The sequence below is a fragment of the Buteo buteo genome, chromosome 2, assembly GCF_964188355.1.
Source record: "Buteo buteo chromosome 2, bButBut1.hap1.1, whole genome shotgun sequence".
NCBI lineage: Eukaryota > Metazoa > Chordata > Aves > Accipitriformes > Accipitridae > Buteo > Buteo buteo.
The window spans coordinates 6,878,761-6,893,063 of NC_134172.1; the positions used below are offsets into that span (position 1 = coordinate 6,878,761).

The following is a 14,303-nucleotide window of genomic DNA, read 5'->3' on the forward strand; positions in this document are numbered from 1 at the left end:
AATGAATTAAAAATGCCCATTAAACATTCTTACGAATCTATTTTGTTTCAATTTTTTTTGCCTTTTTTTCACTTCAAGATTACCCACAGTCTGTTTTATTTCCTGACTTTAATTTCATTCATCTGATTATATCTATCCTATCCCTACTAGAGATAAAAAATTCTTAGAAAAAACCTGCAAAGCTCAAAAAGCAAAGGGAGGAGGAGAAAGCGAGGAAACTTGTCTCTGAGGGCTTTTTAAATGCTATACAAAAACATTATTAATATTTTTATATTCCTTTGCTAGTTGCCTTCAAGTCAAAACTTTTGTGGCACTTGTTTCTACTTTCTACTGCAGGGGAAAAAATAGTGAGACTGTTGTTAAATAGGGTTTTATGTAAATGTTACTGACATGCATGAATATGAATCTGCACACGCTGTATGTATCAAATGATCATAAATAGCTTCAGATAATTTGTCTTTGCTTAACTGAGGGCAAAGTTTAAATCAGTTTATTCTGTTTTTCTGAATAGCCATGTAATGGGCTAAGTCTTTTTACATTTTGTTGTCAGTGAATTTAGGGATATTTGGCAGCCATAAAAAGCTCATAAAAAACATGTAAGTGATGTAAGTAAATGTGACCAATTAATGACTCCCCAGCTCACAAAATTTACGCAGAGCTGGATTTCTGTAAATGACATGTATTTTTTAACCTTATAGTTTTGTTGTTGTCTCATTGGTCGAGTGGGTTGCGTTACAAATTACACCTTTGTTAAAGCTAGAATTGCTCTTTAGCTCCATTCTGGATGGGTTTCAAGGCACCACATACCAGAATGACCGTGGATTGGAGCTGTGCATTGCCAGTTTGTTTCTTAGATTAATATTTCTTGTTTTCACTTTTCGCCCCTGGATGTCATATGCATGAGAAACATGGGAGACACATTTCAAAGCTCATAGTAAATCTTCTCTGCAAGACTGTGTCTGGCATGGTTGGAGGGAGTAAGGCTGAGTCATCATTCAGATGCAATCTGAGCAGCTGGAAGTATGTTGCCATCAGAAATCAGTCTCAATGACTGTGCCATGGAAACCCAGGCATGGATTTTTGACCAGTTAAAATTTGGTAGCAATCCAAGCGGGCTGGTTTTAGTTAGAAGGGGCCTGGTTTTTGTACTCTTCCTTGTACCAGTGTCACAAAATAGCAGCATTACATAACTCAGTGGTGTAAGCTACAGTGCGAAATGAAATCAGGCTTCATTTTGTTTGTCTGGTTTGTGGATGCTGTGGAGATCTGACCTCTCTTCGTATATACTTGGCTCATGAGAAAGTTCTGAAGAAGCTGAAAATTCTGTACAGGCCATAAAATCAAAAGAATGTTCTGCCTAAATGCTCTTACTCCAATAATTTCCTCTTCAGATACAAGGGAAAGGGATAGACTTGAATTTCTTATGCATTTTCTGAACATCCTTTTTACTCCGCCAGGGTTTAGGTGTGTTTAGTCCTTGGCTACATCTTACTGATGCTCTGTCAGAGTTGCACTCTCACTAGCTGATGTCAGAGTGGATCGTCAAGGCTGATATTTGAGTGTGAGGGAGACTGCTGTCTGTGGAGGTTACCTACCCCTTAAAGCAACCATGTGCATTGGGATAATGATTTTACAAACTAATAAACCATATCCCTCTTCTTGCTCTTGTTTTGTTTTTTTCCTTTATCACCTTCTTCCGTCGTATTCTGCTTCTTCTTCTTCCCTCTTCTTCTCATTTTCCCTGCAGTTCATTTCCTGCCCTATTTCTTTATCTCTTCTTCTCCCACTGCAACGTTCCTTCCCTAGCTGTTATGAAGATGTGTGATAATGCAGTAAACTGGAGCTGGATCCCCTTCCCTGCTCCTGTCTTCCACTCCTCGTGCTGCCTTCCCAGGTCCTTTGGCACTTATCAGATGGGGGGGAGTAGAAGCAAAAGAAGTATCACGCTACGAGGTGAATGCCACCTTGACCCTTCCTATATCAGTACCTCTCTAACTGTCAAGTGTTAGACAAATACCGAATAGCTAGGAATGACTATTCAACCTCTTAACTTTATGAAGGTTGAATACGTGTAATTAAGTCTTTCTCTAAAGCACTTGATTTAAAATGGAACTTACTGCTCTCCCCAGACCTTCCTCGCTCCTGAAAACATGTTGCAAAATGTTGTTTCTCTTTCCCCTTTTTCCTTTCTGGGGGTTTCTAGACTCTCCTTGGCATTAGTTATGGTCCCAGTGCAAACTTGGTGAAGCGCAGAACCAGCCACGGAAGCATATTCAGTTTCCGACTCCGTGGCAGAGACACTGGCTCCGAAACAGATTTTGCCGATGATGAGATCAGCACTGCTGGGGAAAATGAAAGCCACCGGGGCTCTCTCTTAATTCCAAGATCTGGGAGGCGTCCGAGCGTGCAAAGTCAAGTGAGCCATAGTTCTCACCCTACTACTCCCAACTACACCCAGACGGGCAAAAGGAACAGCTCAGTGGATTGCAATGGTGTGGTTTCCCTGATAGGAGGAGGCACCGGGGCACTCAACCCAGACCCTACTTCTCCTGCAGGGTTACTGCTCCCCCCAGTTATTATGGAAAAACCTGGGACAGGCGACCTGGTGAGTACTTTATAACTTTTGTATGTGATTCACGCTCTTGTTACCTTCTAAATGTTGTTGGAGTTTGCTGTAATTTATTTACGCGATACGCAGTCGACAGTGAGAAACCCGGACCCACCGTCCTAGGCAGGGTGGGAAGACGACGGGCCAACTCACATAGCAACGTGTGTCTAGTGCCACGTAAGAGAGGTTCATAATATTCTGGTGAGACTTACTCCTCAAAGCTGGCTGGAGGCAAATACCTAAATCTTGGGTTTGATATGATTTTCGTTTTCTTGTAGGGACATCTCTTAAGTTGGTTTCTTTTGACATTTGAATATCTGGCATTGTCCGGTGGCTAGATGATGAGGTGTTTAAAATGATTCAGTGTGAGTCTTACCATCTTGAGACTGCATTTTCTCCCACTGGTTGCTGTCTGCTTGCATCTAACCTCTGATCTTCCGCATAGCTGTTTGTGGAGGGCTGTTCTTACAGTCCAAAGGTAGTTCCCAGAAGGGTTTAGCATCCAGTTCAAATACGACCCAGGAAAGATGAGCAGATGATCAACAGAGACTTCAAGCCTCTTGCAGATTGCCAGGATCTTTGTTGCAAAGCACCACTGCTGCAAAATATTTGATAAGGCTGTAAATAAAACTATTAAGACCGATACCATTAGGACCCAAGCACAAATTCACTTGGAAAACCGTGAGATGGTGTTTTGGAAATAGCTGCTACACAGGCAGGGCAATTTGGACAGGTTGCCAGTTTGATATGATGGGAATTTATCTCTTTTAATGTAGATAATCTACATTGGACTTCATCACTCTCAACAGTCATTCAAGCCATGGAGGTCTAGTCCTTACAATCAGTGTGGGCAGGACTTATTTAATCTTAGAGATCAAAAATGGGTCAGAATAATCTCTCTCTCTGAAAGTGCCTCTTTCTGTTCACTTTAACTACAAGGGGAGCCCTAGGTGAATAACTCAATATTGCACATGTCTTAAGTCAGGTGAGATGAAGCCCACTCAGAGTAACAAGGTGCCAAAAATGGGTTATGTTGGTGTGGAAATAAGCAAATGTGATTCTAACATGTACTAGGCAAGGTATTTCCTGAAGAGAAAGGCGAGTGAGATGGAATCCAGCCGTGGTGTCAGATTATCAGTAAATTGAGAAGTAGCTTTTTTTCTTTAGAGCCAGACAGCTTCTTCCCTTTCAAGCTTTGGATTGAATTTTTTTCCTCACATAACCGGGCATTCCCTGTAGTCCTGCAAAGAGACTCTCACACCGTACATGAGAGGAGGGGCCATGCTGCGTGTGGGAAGCTGGTTGGTGTGGGAATTATCTGTTTTGTTGACAGTTTTGAGGCTGTTGCTGCTTTTTTCAGATGTTCACACCTTCATTCATTTAGGACTTTAGGAGTCCCATTTTTACTATCTGCAGGCAAAGAAGACCAGCCCTGAGAGCAGTCTCAAGGCAGCTGAGCAACCGAAACACTATTTGTAGATAGTGGAGTTTTATGGGACTTAACCTGGTGCAAAAAAAGCTGTGCGTTAAAGAAACTCTGCAAGAAAGGGTGTGCATCTGTTTAAAAGAAAAAAATCTGAACCAGAGTAGAAAGGCCTCAGTAGATGAGCAGGGGATGTCCCCCTTTTCTCTGTAAGAAAGCAGCTCTGCAGGCTGCTGAGGCTCTTCCAGCTGTCAGAAAAAGCTTAACAAAGCATGAGAGCACTCAACCTTTCACAGGAAATATTGATATTTTACAGGATTGGGCCCTGAGGTGACAGGGAGGCTTTGAGCTCTGCTGGCATTTCTTTTTGTTTGCCAGCTTCCTGCCTTTTAAAAAAATGAATGTTGAAAATTGAATGGCCCGGGTGGGTGAGCTCACTTGGCAGTTCCCTGGTCATCTAGGAAATAACACCCAGGCACTATAGTAACAGATGCTCATTCAGTGATGCAATGTGAAGGATGTTGTGTCTTCTGCAAAACAGGTTTGGTATCTAATCTATCCAGAAAATATGAGCTGGAGTTAAAAGCTAATTGGCAAGAAGCCCATTGCTGTACAGATGTATTCACTACAGGAACCATAAGCGCTGGGCATAAACGTGCAGCCTCAGCTGTGGAGCGCAGGCAGAAGAAAATAGCAAATCCAACACCTCAGTGTGCTCAGAGATAAATCAACACATTTCTGGACTTTGTGTTTGATTATTTTTGCCTTTTTCTTGTTAAAATTTGAAGTTGAGTTTGTTCTTTGTTAGCAGTTCTGGCTTCTTTTTATAGTCTCTTGATATGTTTGGGGGAGGCAAAAGAAGGATGTTGCAGGGTGAAGTTGAAGTTACCTCATTAACCCCAATGACCCTGCCGCTGTTACTTATTTTGTACAAGTGTAAGGCCATGGAGAAAAAAAGACTCTCTTGTGCTATCTGTTGTATCTTCCCTGAACAAGAAACGAAGGACCAGTCCATGAAAAGGCATCACTGTAATGTGCACTAAGCCCTGACTTGCAGCCTCCTGAGGTGTAAGTGTGGCTCCACTCATGTAAACGCAACAACTGACTTGATGGAGCTGGCAAAACACATTTTACAGTGTTAGGTTTTGAAGACACATTTGTTTAGGTCCCCCTGTGATGCTCAGTAGTATCAGATAAGCGTGACACAGACCTGTCTGATTGCTACTGATGGGGGAGACCACTGAATTCTGGTTTGGGGAAAGCCTGGAAGAGCACTTCTGATTTAAAAGGCAGAGTAAACATCAAACAAGGTCTGACCGTCTCTGGTTTTGAGTTTCCAGCCTGCAGCCCTTAAGCAGACCATAGTTTCAGCAGATGTTCAAACTGGACCCTCCTACGGTTTCTCAGGCAAAGCACAAAAAGTCACTAGCCGCTTTTGAGAATTTTAGCCTGATCAGTTTTAGCAACGTTCAGCCTGAAGATTTTACCCCAGGCAAAGTAGTTGGGACCACAATAAACAACTTTTATGCCCTTGCGTCATCGCAACTGCTACCCTCTGTCCCAGCCACGGGCCCTTTGCCCACGGGAATGGCTGCGAGTGGCAGCTGAGCCGACGTGAAGGCATCTGTGCAGCCTGTGCCCTCGCCCATGAAAGGGGTGGCTGCAGCAGATTATCCCACTCTTCAGGCCGGTGACTCGGTTGAGTGGTCTCCTGACACTTGGCTCTAGAAGAGCATGTAAGCTAAAAAAGCCGGTTTCAAATGTTCTTCAGATGGCCCTGGCTGCTTGGCACAGATGGATGTGAGTGTGTTTCCATGAGAAACCAAGTGTGCTTGCACTTTACATCTCCTCCCCCTAATCCCTAAATACAGCCAGTGAAACAGGAGAGATTTCCGATAATCTCAGAAGATGGTGCTTAGGCCCATCAGTCTTGTCAGCTGGGGTAGTCTGACTGGTCAGCAGGATTGCTGGCCATGGATGGCATGGTCCATGCAGAACGGCTCCGTCCATGCAAGTCTTCTGCATCGAAGCGGTCCTGCCAAGTCACCAGGGGCTCCAGTGCACAGCCTGGGCGAGAGGAGGGACATCCTATCCTCTGCAGGGAACCCAGGCATCTCTGCACACTTTGCTACACCCGCTGATGTTCCCGTGCCACATAAAAGCTCCCACAAGGAGTGGTGGCGATGTTGTTGGGGAGCTGCCCGTGGCGGCACAGAGGGTTACGCTGCGGTGTTCAAGCTAGCAAGCCTGCTGAGGTCATATGTAGTGCAATATGAAAGTATGATCTGTAAATACCCTCCACGAATGTGGCTCTGGGTCAGGCAGTCTTCACCTGCATGTGAAGAGCAACAGGCGTTCAAGTCCGAGGGGTGCAGGGAGCCTTCTCCCAAGAAATCCATGCTAAGTCCTAGTCACCCTCCTGGAAATCTCCGGTGTATCCTGCAGAGGACTGAATCAGGGCTGGTCCTGCTCTCCTACCAGCTTTATTTAAGTGGTGTAGCTGCTGATTTCATCAAACTTACCCCAGTGTAAATAAGACATGAGCAGGACCTCGTGACTATGCTTAAAGTCCTAATTTTTTTTGCTTGACCTGAGACTGAGGTTTGAAAAATGATATGTTTTTATGCTCCTGCTGATTGCTGGGCTGGGAGTTTGGGCTTTCGCCTTTTGTAGAGAAAGTCTATGCATTATGTAACTTCAGGACACACTACAACCTAAAGTTTCTGCGCATTCCTGTAGTATTTATTTGTAGCTATGTATTGCTCTGTTGTGTCTTGGTGTTTCTTAGTTAAGAGGTTAGAATAACATCTTCCTTCACAAGGTATTGATCTGTTTGAACAGAATTGGATTGAGTTAACGAGCAGTTATCTGGAGCTCAGTTTATCCATGGGATCTGATGAGGATGAATAAGGTGTCACCTGTGGTTGTCAAGAATTTCTTGAGGCTTAAGAAATACATGTGACAGCATCCCCTCTTACCTCCTAAAGCCAGCTGGAGCCCTTTCTTTAGCTCTGCGGGGAAATCACAAGGTTTTTGGTTTAGCCTGACTTTCCAATTATTTTGGAGATTAGAAGTGGCAGAGAAATGGATGCAGGACTGAGGAGGTGGTTGGCTGCAAAGGGGCAGCTGGCCGTTAGCTGGTGGTCCCCACTGCTTTGCTGTCCCTGGGGCACTGGGGCACTGCTCATCAGTCCAGGAGCAAAACAGGGCCACCAGTGACACGGCTTTGGGATGGGCAACAAGGCCAAGGTTGGAGCTATCCGGGGTGTCCCTCTTGCACATACAACCTTTCCTGAATTTCACCTTGGTCACACATATGTTTTTTTCTTTTAGGAAACTAGAAATGTCGAGTATTGCTAGTCTGACAGGAATGAAAACTAGTGGGGAGTGAGCCCTTAAGAAAGGCCAGGCTGCTTATCGAGGTGCCAAACTAAGGATTTAGAAGATGATCTTTAGATAAACTTTTTGTTGTCTTTTTTATATATTAAAAAAAAAAAAAGGCCTTGGCTTTTGTTGCCGCTAAGCATGAAACCGTTTTGCTGACCACATTGGTTTGAGGTTTTCTTGTTGATCCTAAGACTGCCCCAAGGTAAAATTTCTTTTTTTCCCTCCTTGTTTTGCCACAGGACTGGTGAAAAGGGAAAGTGTTAGCAGTTTCCATGTTCAGAAAAAAGGTCAACAAAATAAGTCATCCAAAAATCGCCACCAATAAGTTATATGGACGAAAGCTAGCTAGTCCTCTGCCGCTGTCACACAGGGAGTTGTCACCATGTCTCTACTTTCTGCTCATTTCAAACTTTGCTTTAGCACATCCTAAGCGTAAATGATTCAGATTTGACACAAATATTGCAAGCTGCTCCGGTTTACAGTGCATCTCTCTAAATAATCAAGCATCCACAAAATTATATGGCTTCTTTTTAATGCTGTGCACTATTATGGTCACCTTCAATCTCATTAAACATTTTTGCTAGTGCCTTACTGGGTCCATTGTTCATGGTGTGGCCTGTCCACCTCTTTTTATGCTTGAAAAGATTTTAACTGTACAAGGAAAATTAAACCTGTCCCAGTTACCAAATGTGGTCTTTAAAATGCTGCCATGTATAAGCCCATCTTCACATAACAGTTCTGACATAACTCCGAACTGTAGGCACTCAGACGAAAATAATTCTGTAGTGTTATGCATCCTCATTTACATGTAAATTACTGAATAGTATATTTGTCCCTATAGAATTTAGCTAATCCAACTGAGAAACATTTCCAGTCAATCAGGGAGCAACAGAAATAATCTCATGCTGCTGGAGGTGCCTGTGTTGAACTCCATTGTGATTTCTCATCTGGATCCTAAGGAGACTCCTTCCATAACTGTAGGGACTGTTGTGATTTTTGCTGAATTTCTATAGAAATATAAGTATGATGAACAACTGTGCCTGTGTATATTCTCTCCGTAACGATAATACCCTTTATGCTGCCTTGTTTGTCCAGTTCCTGGAACTGCTCTCTATCTCAGAATGCAAAACCTGCCAGTTCCTTGCGTGACTATTAGCTATCTCTGTTCTAAAATAATAATCCCCCCCCCCACGCATCTATTCTTTACAAAGAACAAAAGCTCATAAACTTCCCCAAGTAACTTCAATGATTTTAAGCAATACACCCGGATGGAAACTTTCTTTCTTGAAAAAACACTTCATAGTAGATGGCAAGCTGACTATCTGATAGATTTACTGCTCTACTGGGAAAGAGACCTCATCGTCCTGCAAGAGCACAGGAGGATTCCTTACAGCCCGGCGTTGCCTGCCAGGCTCTGTGTTCTGGCTCCGGGGATGAACCTCCGCTGTGTGCCCGCTGCCGAGCGGCTGGCAGGGAGCAGCGGGCTTCGGGCTCTGCCCTCCGTAGCTGGGCAAGTGGGTGGCTACCATGCGCAGGAGCATTTGCTCTGAATGCTGGCCAAATTGCACTACCTCGCCTCTCCAGAGATGAAGGAAGGAAGGAGCCATGCACGTGTCTCCTTCAGAAATACCCCTCTGCACACAGAGGACAGCACATGGCAAACAGTCCCCTTGACTCCAGCAGGACTCCTGAAGTCTTGGGGACTGCTTCTTATTGGCAGGATTGAGGGTGCTGGGCTGGAAGGAAAAATAGGGTGACTTAAAATACTTGTTGGGTTGGGAATATCACATCAAACCTAGGGAGAAAGTCAGTTCCCTGCTATTTTTTTTTATGAAGTATATGACAAACCTGTTTAACTTGGACTTTTCATTTACCCTGGATTAGCTGAATCAAAAAATAGGAAGAATGAATCTCTGAATGTTTTTTCCTTCGACTTTTTACCTCTGCAGTGAATTCTCTTTGTACCTGTGAGCAAAAGGTGGCTTTCAGAAAAAGGCCACCAACCCATAACTTCTGCAAAAGCACTTCTGCATGCATGAATAGGAATATAGTACCTTCCCTGACAGCCAGAAAACTGGTATTTCTGGGGATGAGGTTGTCTAAAGACGTGCTACTGGTATGCTCTAAGCTTTGGGTCGCATGGGATAGGGAGATGGTACAGTCTAAAGAGTTAGATGATCCAGAGGAATTTGAAATTTGAGGTTGTCTTATGGTTCATTCTACAGATAAGGGACTTGGAAGAGCTGGATTTTTATTTGGCTTTTTATTCCTTTTTCTTTGCTTTTACACTTTTAGTTTATTCTACTTCAGAAATTTGTCTCCCTCATGTTTTTTATCTCCTTGTCTAGTTATTTCTTTTCAATCCCATGTATTTGTTATGTACTCCAAACTGGTGTGAATGATTATGCAGTTTTGTAGATGCTTTCTTCATTAATAAAACATTTGTTGTTTCTTATTTTTTTACTGGATGTTTTTGAGGTGAAGGGAATCAAGCGAACTAATGCATCTGAAATACAGTTCCTGGTTTCCCCAGCTCCTAAGCCAAGGATAGAATATTATCTTGTTATGCTGTGCACAAGTAGGAGTCTCTTTGAATAGGTTCTGATTATACCTCTCCTTTGGAGATGACTGCGTCAGTAACTCAATGGACAAGCCAATTGTTTTAACAAAAGAGAACATTTTAGAAAAACAAAAAAGACATTTTGAAGCATTACTGCTTTCCTGGCTTAGCTAATGTTTTAAGTGCTTGCTTTAAAAGTCCTTACTCTTCTCTGGTCTTGCAGTGATTGGTATTTTTAACTGCAGTACTTTGAAGTGACCTGGGACCAGTATCCTGGCTATTATTTTCATTGTCAACTAGTGGCCAAGCGGCTTTGTCCTTTGCCACCATCTGGCAAGGGGATGTCCCCTGCCCTGAAGAAGTCACACTCCAGACAGACAGCTCGAAGAGCTTCAGCACTCTTTTTCCTGCCGTTCTTACCCAATTGCCTTTCTTGAAGAGCAGTTTTGGTAGAGAAATGGTGAAGAGGAGGGATCCCGAGTCTCCCTGGGTGCATGTCCCAGGCACAGATGTAGAGCTGTGGAGCTGCTGCCCATGGCACCTTTCAGTTAGCATCCTGGGTGCTGCTCAGGGTGCTTAGGGCCATTTCAGACCCAAGTGATGGAAGATCCAGAAGACTGACTCCAATTCCTGTAGCTCATTTGACTATGGAGAAGCAAAAGCAGCTATTCTGACACCTGTATAAACCAGGGGTTATCATCTTCATAGGGATTTCTTCTCCTTTCACATTTCCTTGAGCTATATTGCAAGAACCGTCAGAACCCATCTATCTACAGAGCATCTCTCTTGCCTACATAGTGTCTCAGACCTCACAGCCTGTATGCTTGGAGGACCAGGACAGAGGTTGTTAAAACATTTATTTTGGGAGACTGAGTCTTTCACCCAGGAGGTCTGTGACAGAGAATGATGTTGTACCTGGCTTTCCCAGATCCTTACCCCTCAGCCACCACCTTTCCTTCTACCTGTGGGAGAGCTGGAGGAGTAAAGAAAGCGGGATTTGTCTCTGTATGAAGTGGGAGCTCATAACAATAAAAGTCTTAACGTCTTGCTCCTGTGAGCTGACAATATAAAGAATTTAATACAGTGTCTGTCTGCAGCTATCCTGTGTTTCTGGCTGACTTCAGAAACCCAAGCCTTCAAAAAGCATAAAACTAATTTAAAATGAAACATTAAATAAAGACAGTTTGGGAGTTCTGTTTTTCTGGTACTTGATTTCTTTGGGTTTTTTTTTTAAGCTTTTCCTTGAGAAACATGAGAATAAGAGAGTTTGGGTTATTTTTCATTTTTTTCTGAGAAAAAAGAAGCTGTGAATCTCCCCTAATTATGGAGCTTCAGAATCCATGACACCAAAGATCACCAGAATGACAATATGTTCCTGAGATTTGGCAGTGTTTCAGAACAAGAAAAAACATGTGTTGAGGAGTCAGTTTGCTTGGTATGATACCAGAGGCCTGTAATGGAGCTGTTACCCACGCCCCTTTTCCTCTTCTAGCAGTATAATTAAACAGTTAACACATTTCAGAAATAATGGAATAATTAATGTAATTAAGCAGGGCTTCTTTCACAAGCAAAGAGCGTGATAAAGCAGCACTGCTGTTTCTCCAGCATCAGAAGCGTCCCTTTATTTTCACCTGCATCTTTCACCTGTTTACATGAAGGTAAAGGGCAAGGCAAAGTTTCCAAAATTGCTCAAAGTGCCATTTTCAAAAGCAGTACCCTATTAGCATGTGTCTAATTGGGAAATCAGTGAGCTTTGGACTTTTCAGATGGGAAAAAGAGTGCTTAGGCAATTTTGAAAATGCTACCCTGTACCTGCCTTGGTTTTATTCCGCTGATCCGATGTGTTTCATTTAAACAGACCTCTCCCTCGGATGAGGCAAGCAAGAAGCAGCTTTTAATGCCCCACCGCCCGTCGGTGGACCACTCGGAGGAACCCTTTCAGAGGCAGAGGGCAGTGAGCGCTGTCAGCATCATCACCAGTGCCCTGGAAGGTAAGATACGTCTTTAGTTCCCCCACTCAAAGCCATATTCATCTTGATTGGCAGGAACAAAGTGACACAAAAGACCCTAATAAACTCTTGCTGTTTTGCAAGAAGGCATTATAGACAGTTATTGTAACCCCTATAACTGAGGCAGTGCTGTAACAGAAGGCAATATACTCACTGTCTTACCCACGGACTTGTCAAATCCTGACAAAATGCTGGCCATATAAAACTGGATCTGGTGAGATTTTGTGACCCCATGGCATTTGATTTACAGAAGGCTAACCAAGACGCAGGGTAGTGGAGCACCAGACTGTTTGGGTGACTGTACATACATTTGTACCTCATCCCTCTGGAGCTGATGCAAAGCGTGGCATGTGCAGTCACCAGTTACGTGCAGAACTTCCAAGTTGTGGGGGATGGAAGTCTCCTCCTTGCAGAGCAGCTAGTGGGAAACAACAGTTTCGTGGGTGTTTGAATCCCACTGTGAAATTTAAGGGTGCTCAAAGCTCTCATTTGTCCATACAAATATTTCTGAGGAAATTTTTTCATTGCTTATTAGTCTTCTCATTAAGTGCAGGAGGATTGCCCTTCCCTGTCTTTCCATACACAGGGACTTTGCATTTCCCTTTCACAAATTTATCGATAGCAAGACAACAACTCATAGCAAGACATCACATTTCTAGCCTCTTTACATACAGCATGAAAGGGCTTCTTACAGTTCCTCGTGTCCCCTACACTGTAAATTGAGAAAAGATGGGAGGTAGCAACTAGAAGTATAGAAAAAAGCCTGTCAAGAACGCAGTGTGGAGCAAGGGAAATTTTGGATTCTCCTGCAGCCTTATTCTCTGTGTTACCCATGAATAGAAGGCAAGGCAAGACAGAGGGACTTAGCTGGGAGATGCCTTACAGAAAGGCACTGGACCTATCTCTTTGGAGACAGCCCAGCATGAAACCGAAAAGCTCTTCTTCTTCCTCAGCTTTTTACCATCCCCTGTGGTTATGTTCAGCAGTATTGTGGCCAGAACAGATATATATATGTTTAAATAAATAAAGAGTTGTATTCTTAATAGGTAAATAATCACTTCAATGTATTCCAATGTTTAGTGTAGTCTGCAAAGGTTTTGTTTTCTGCGGGGTTTTTAGCAATTAGGTTTGTGATTGATTTGCTTCTTTGTAATGTGTTAAGGATGCCTAAAAGGCCTGAGCTGGACGACTTCTTATTTATTTAATGGTACTTTCTATTACTTTTTACCACAGAAATAGTGACCATCAAGTCTAGGGTAACTCAGAGGATGTACTTTTTTGGCTTCATATAGAAGAAAACTGTTTCAAACCTTATCAAAGATTTCCTAACTCACAGACTTTGATTAGTCATTGAAATTTAATACTTGTTAACAACAAGAGGAATATCAAAGCAGAATAAAATGTATCACAGGCTTTAACTATAATAATAGCTGTATGATTTGTGCCAAACTGTGTGAAACAGCCAGCCCAGAAATCCCTTCCCCTTTAGTTGTCTGGTTTCTGCTCTCAGCTTGGGTAGTCATCATCTGCCTAGTTTTCCCAGACATTGCAAAGCTTTGCGTTCAAGGAAGGACCTAGGTTTTTTTCATTTAAAAATAAGAGGAAAAATACCTCCAACACAAACTTTGACTGTGCTTTTCTGACCATTTTTTTTAAAAAAACAATAAAATATCAGAAAAAAGCAGTTTAGTCTAATTTTACTTTTCCCTTTACAGATATTTTTCAAAAAATATTAAATCTGTTGTGACAACCAAAGATCACCTGTGGTGGAAGGCATGTGGTTTCTTAACTGATTTAAACCCTTCTGATGCCACATGACTGCCAAAAGAGGACAGTCACACCTTCCTCCTTCCCTTGCTGTGTCCCTGCAGTTTGATTTGACTGTACAAACAACTGGTTTTCAGCTGGATCAACAAGCAGAACCAGCTCACCCAGAAGGTCCAGGAGCACAAAAGCTGGCAAAAGGACAGAGAAATAACATGTGCCTGAGGCTGAGAGGGATGACACTACCCCTATTAGCAGCAATCTGGACTTAAAGGGGCTTGTGTCCGGTGTGGACCCTCAGGGAAAAGAGTCACTCATCAGATGTGTGTCCATCATGAAGGTCCCCAAATGAATAATAGTGGAATAAGCAGGGTTGGTTAAAAGTGATTATGAGGAGTATGGATATAGATAGATGTGTTCTAGGTTTACCTGGAAAATTAGATCCTTTAGGAAGTAACTGCCCTAAACTCTTTATTACTTTCAGAGGCAGATTTCCAAAAAAATGCAAAATTAGGATTTTACATTGAAATTGTTTGGGGTATGGATGGTTCT

At 42.9% G+C, this 14,303-nt stretch overlaps 1 protein-coding gene across 6 annotated transcripts in view; it reads left to right on the forward strand.

Moving 5' to 3' along the window:
- Window positions 1–14,303, forward strand: part of LOC142038847 (sodium channel protein type 5 subunit alpha-like) — a 217,149-nt gene that overhangs the window by 100,105 nt on the left and 102,741 nt on the right. For all 6 annotated transcript variants that reach the window (XM_075044726.1, XM_075044717.1, XM_075044735.1 and 3 more), the window contains one exon: window positions 11,837–11,969. In XM_075044726.1, the coding sequence (XP_074900827.1) occupies window positions 11,837–11,969 (133 nt within the window). The remainder of the gene's footprint in view (window positions 1–11,836; window positions 11,970–14,303) is intronic.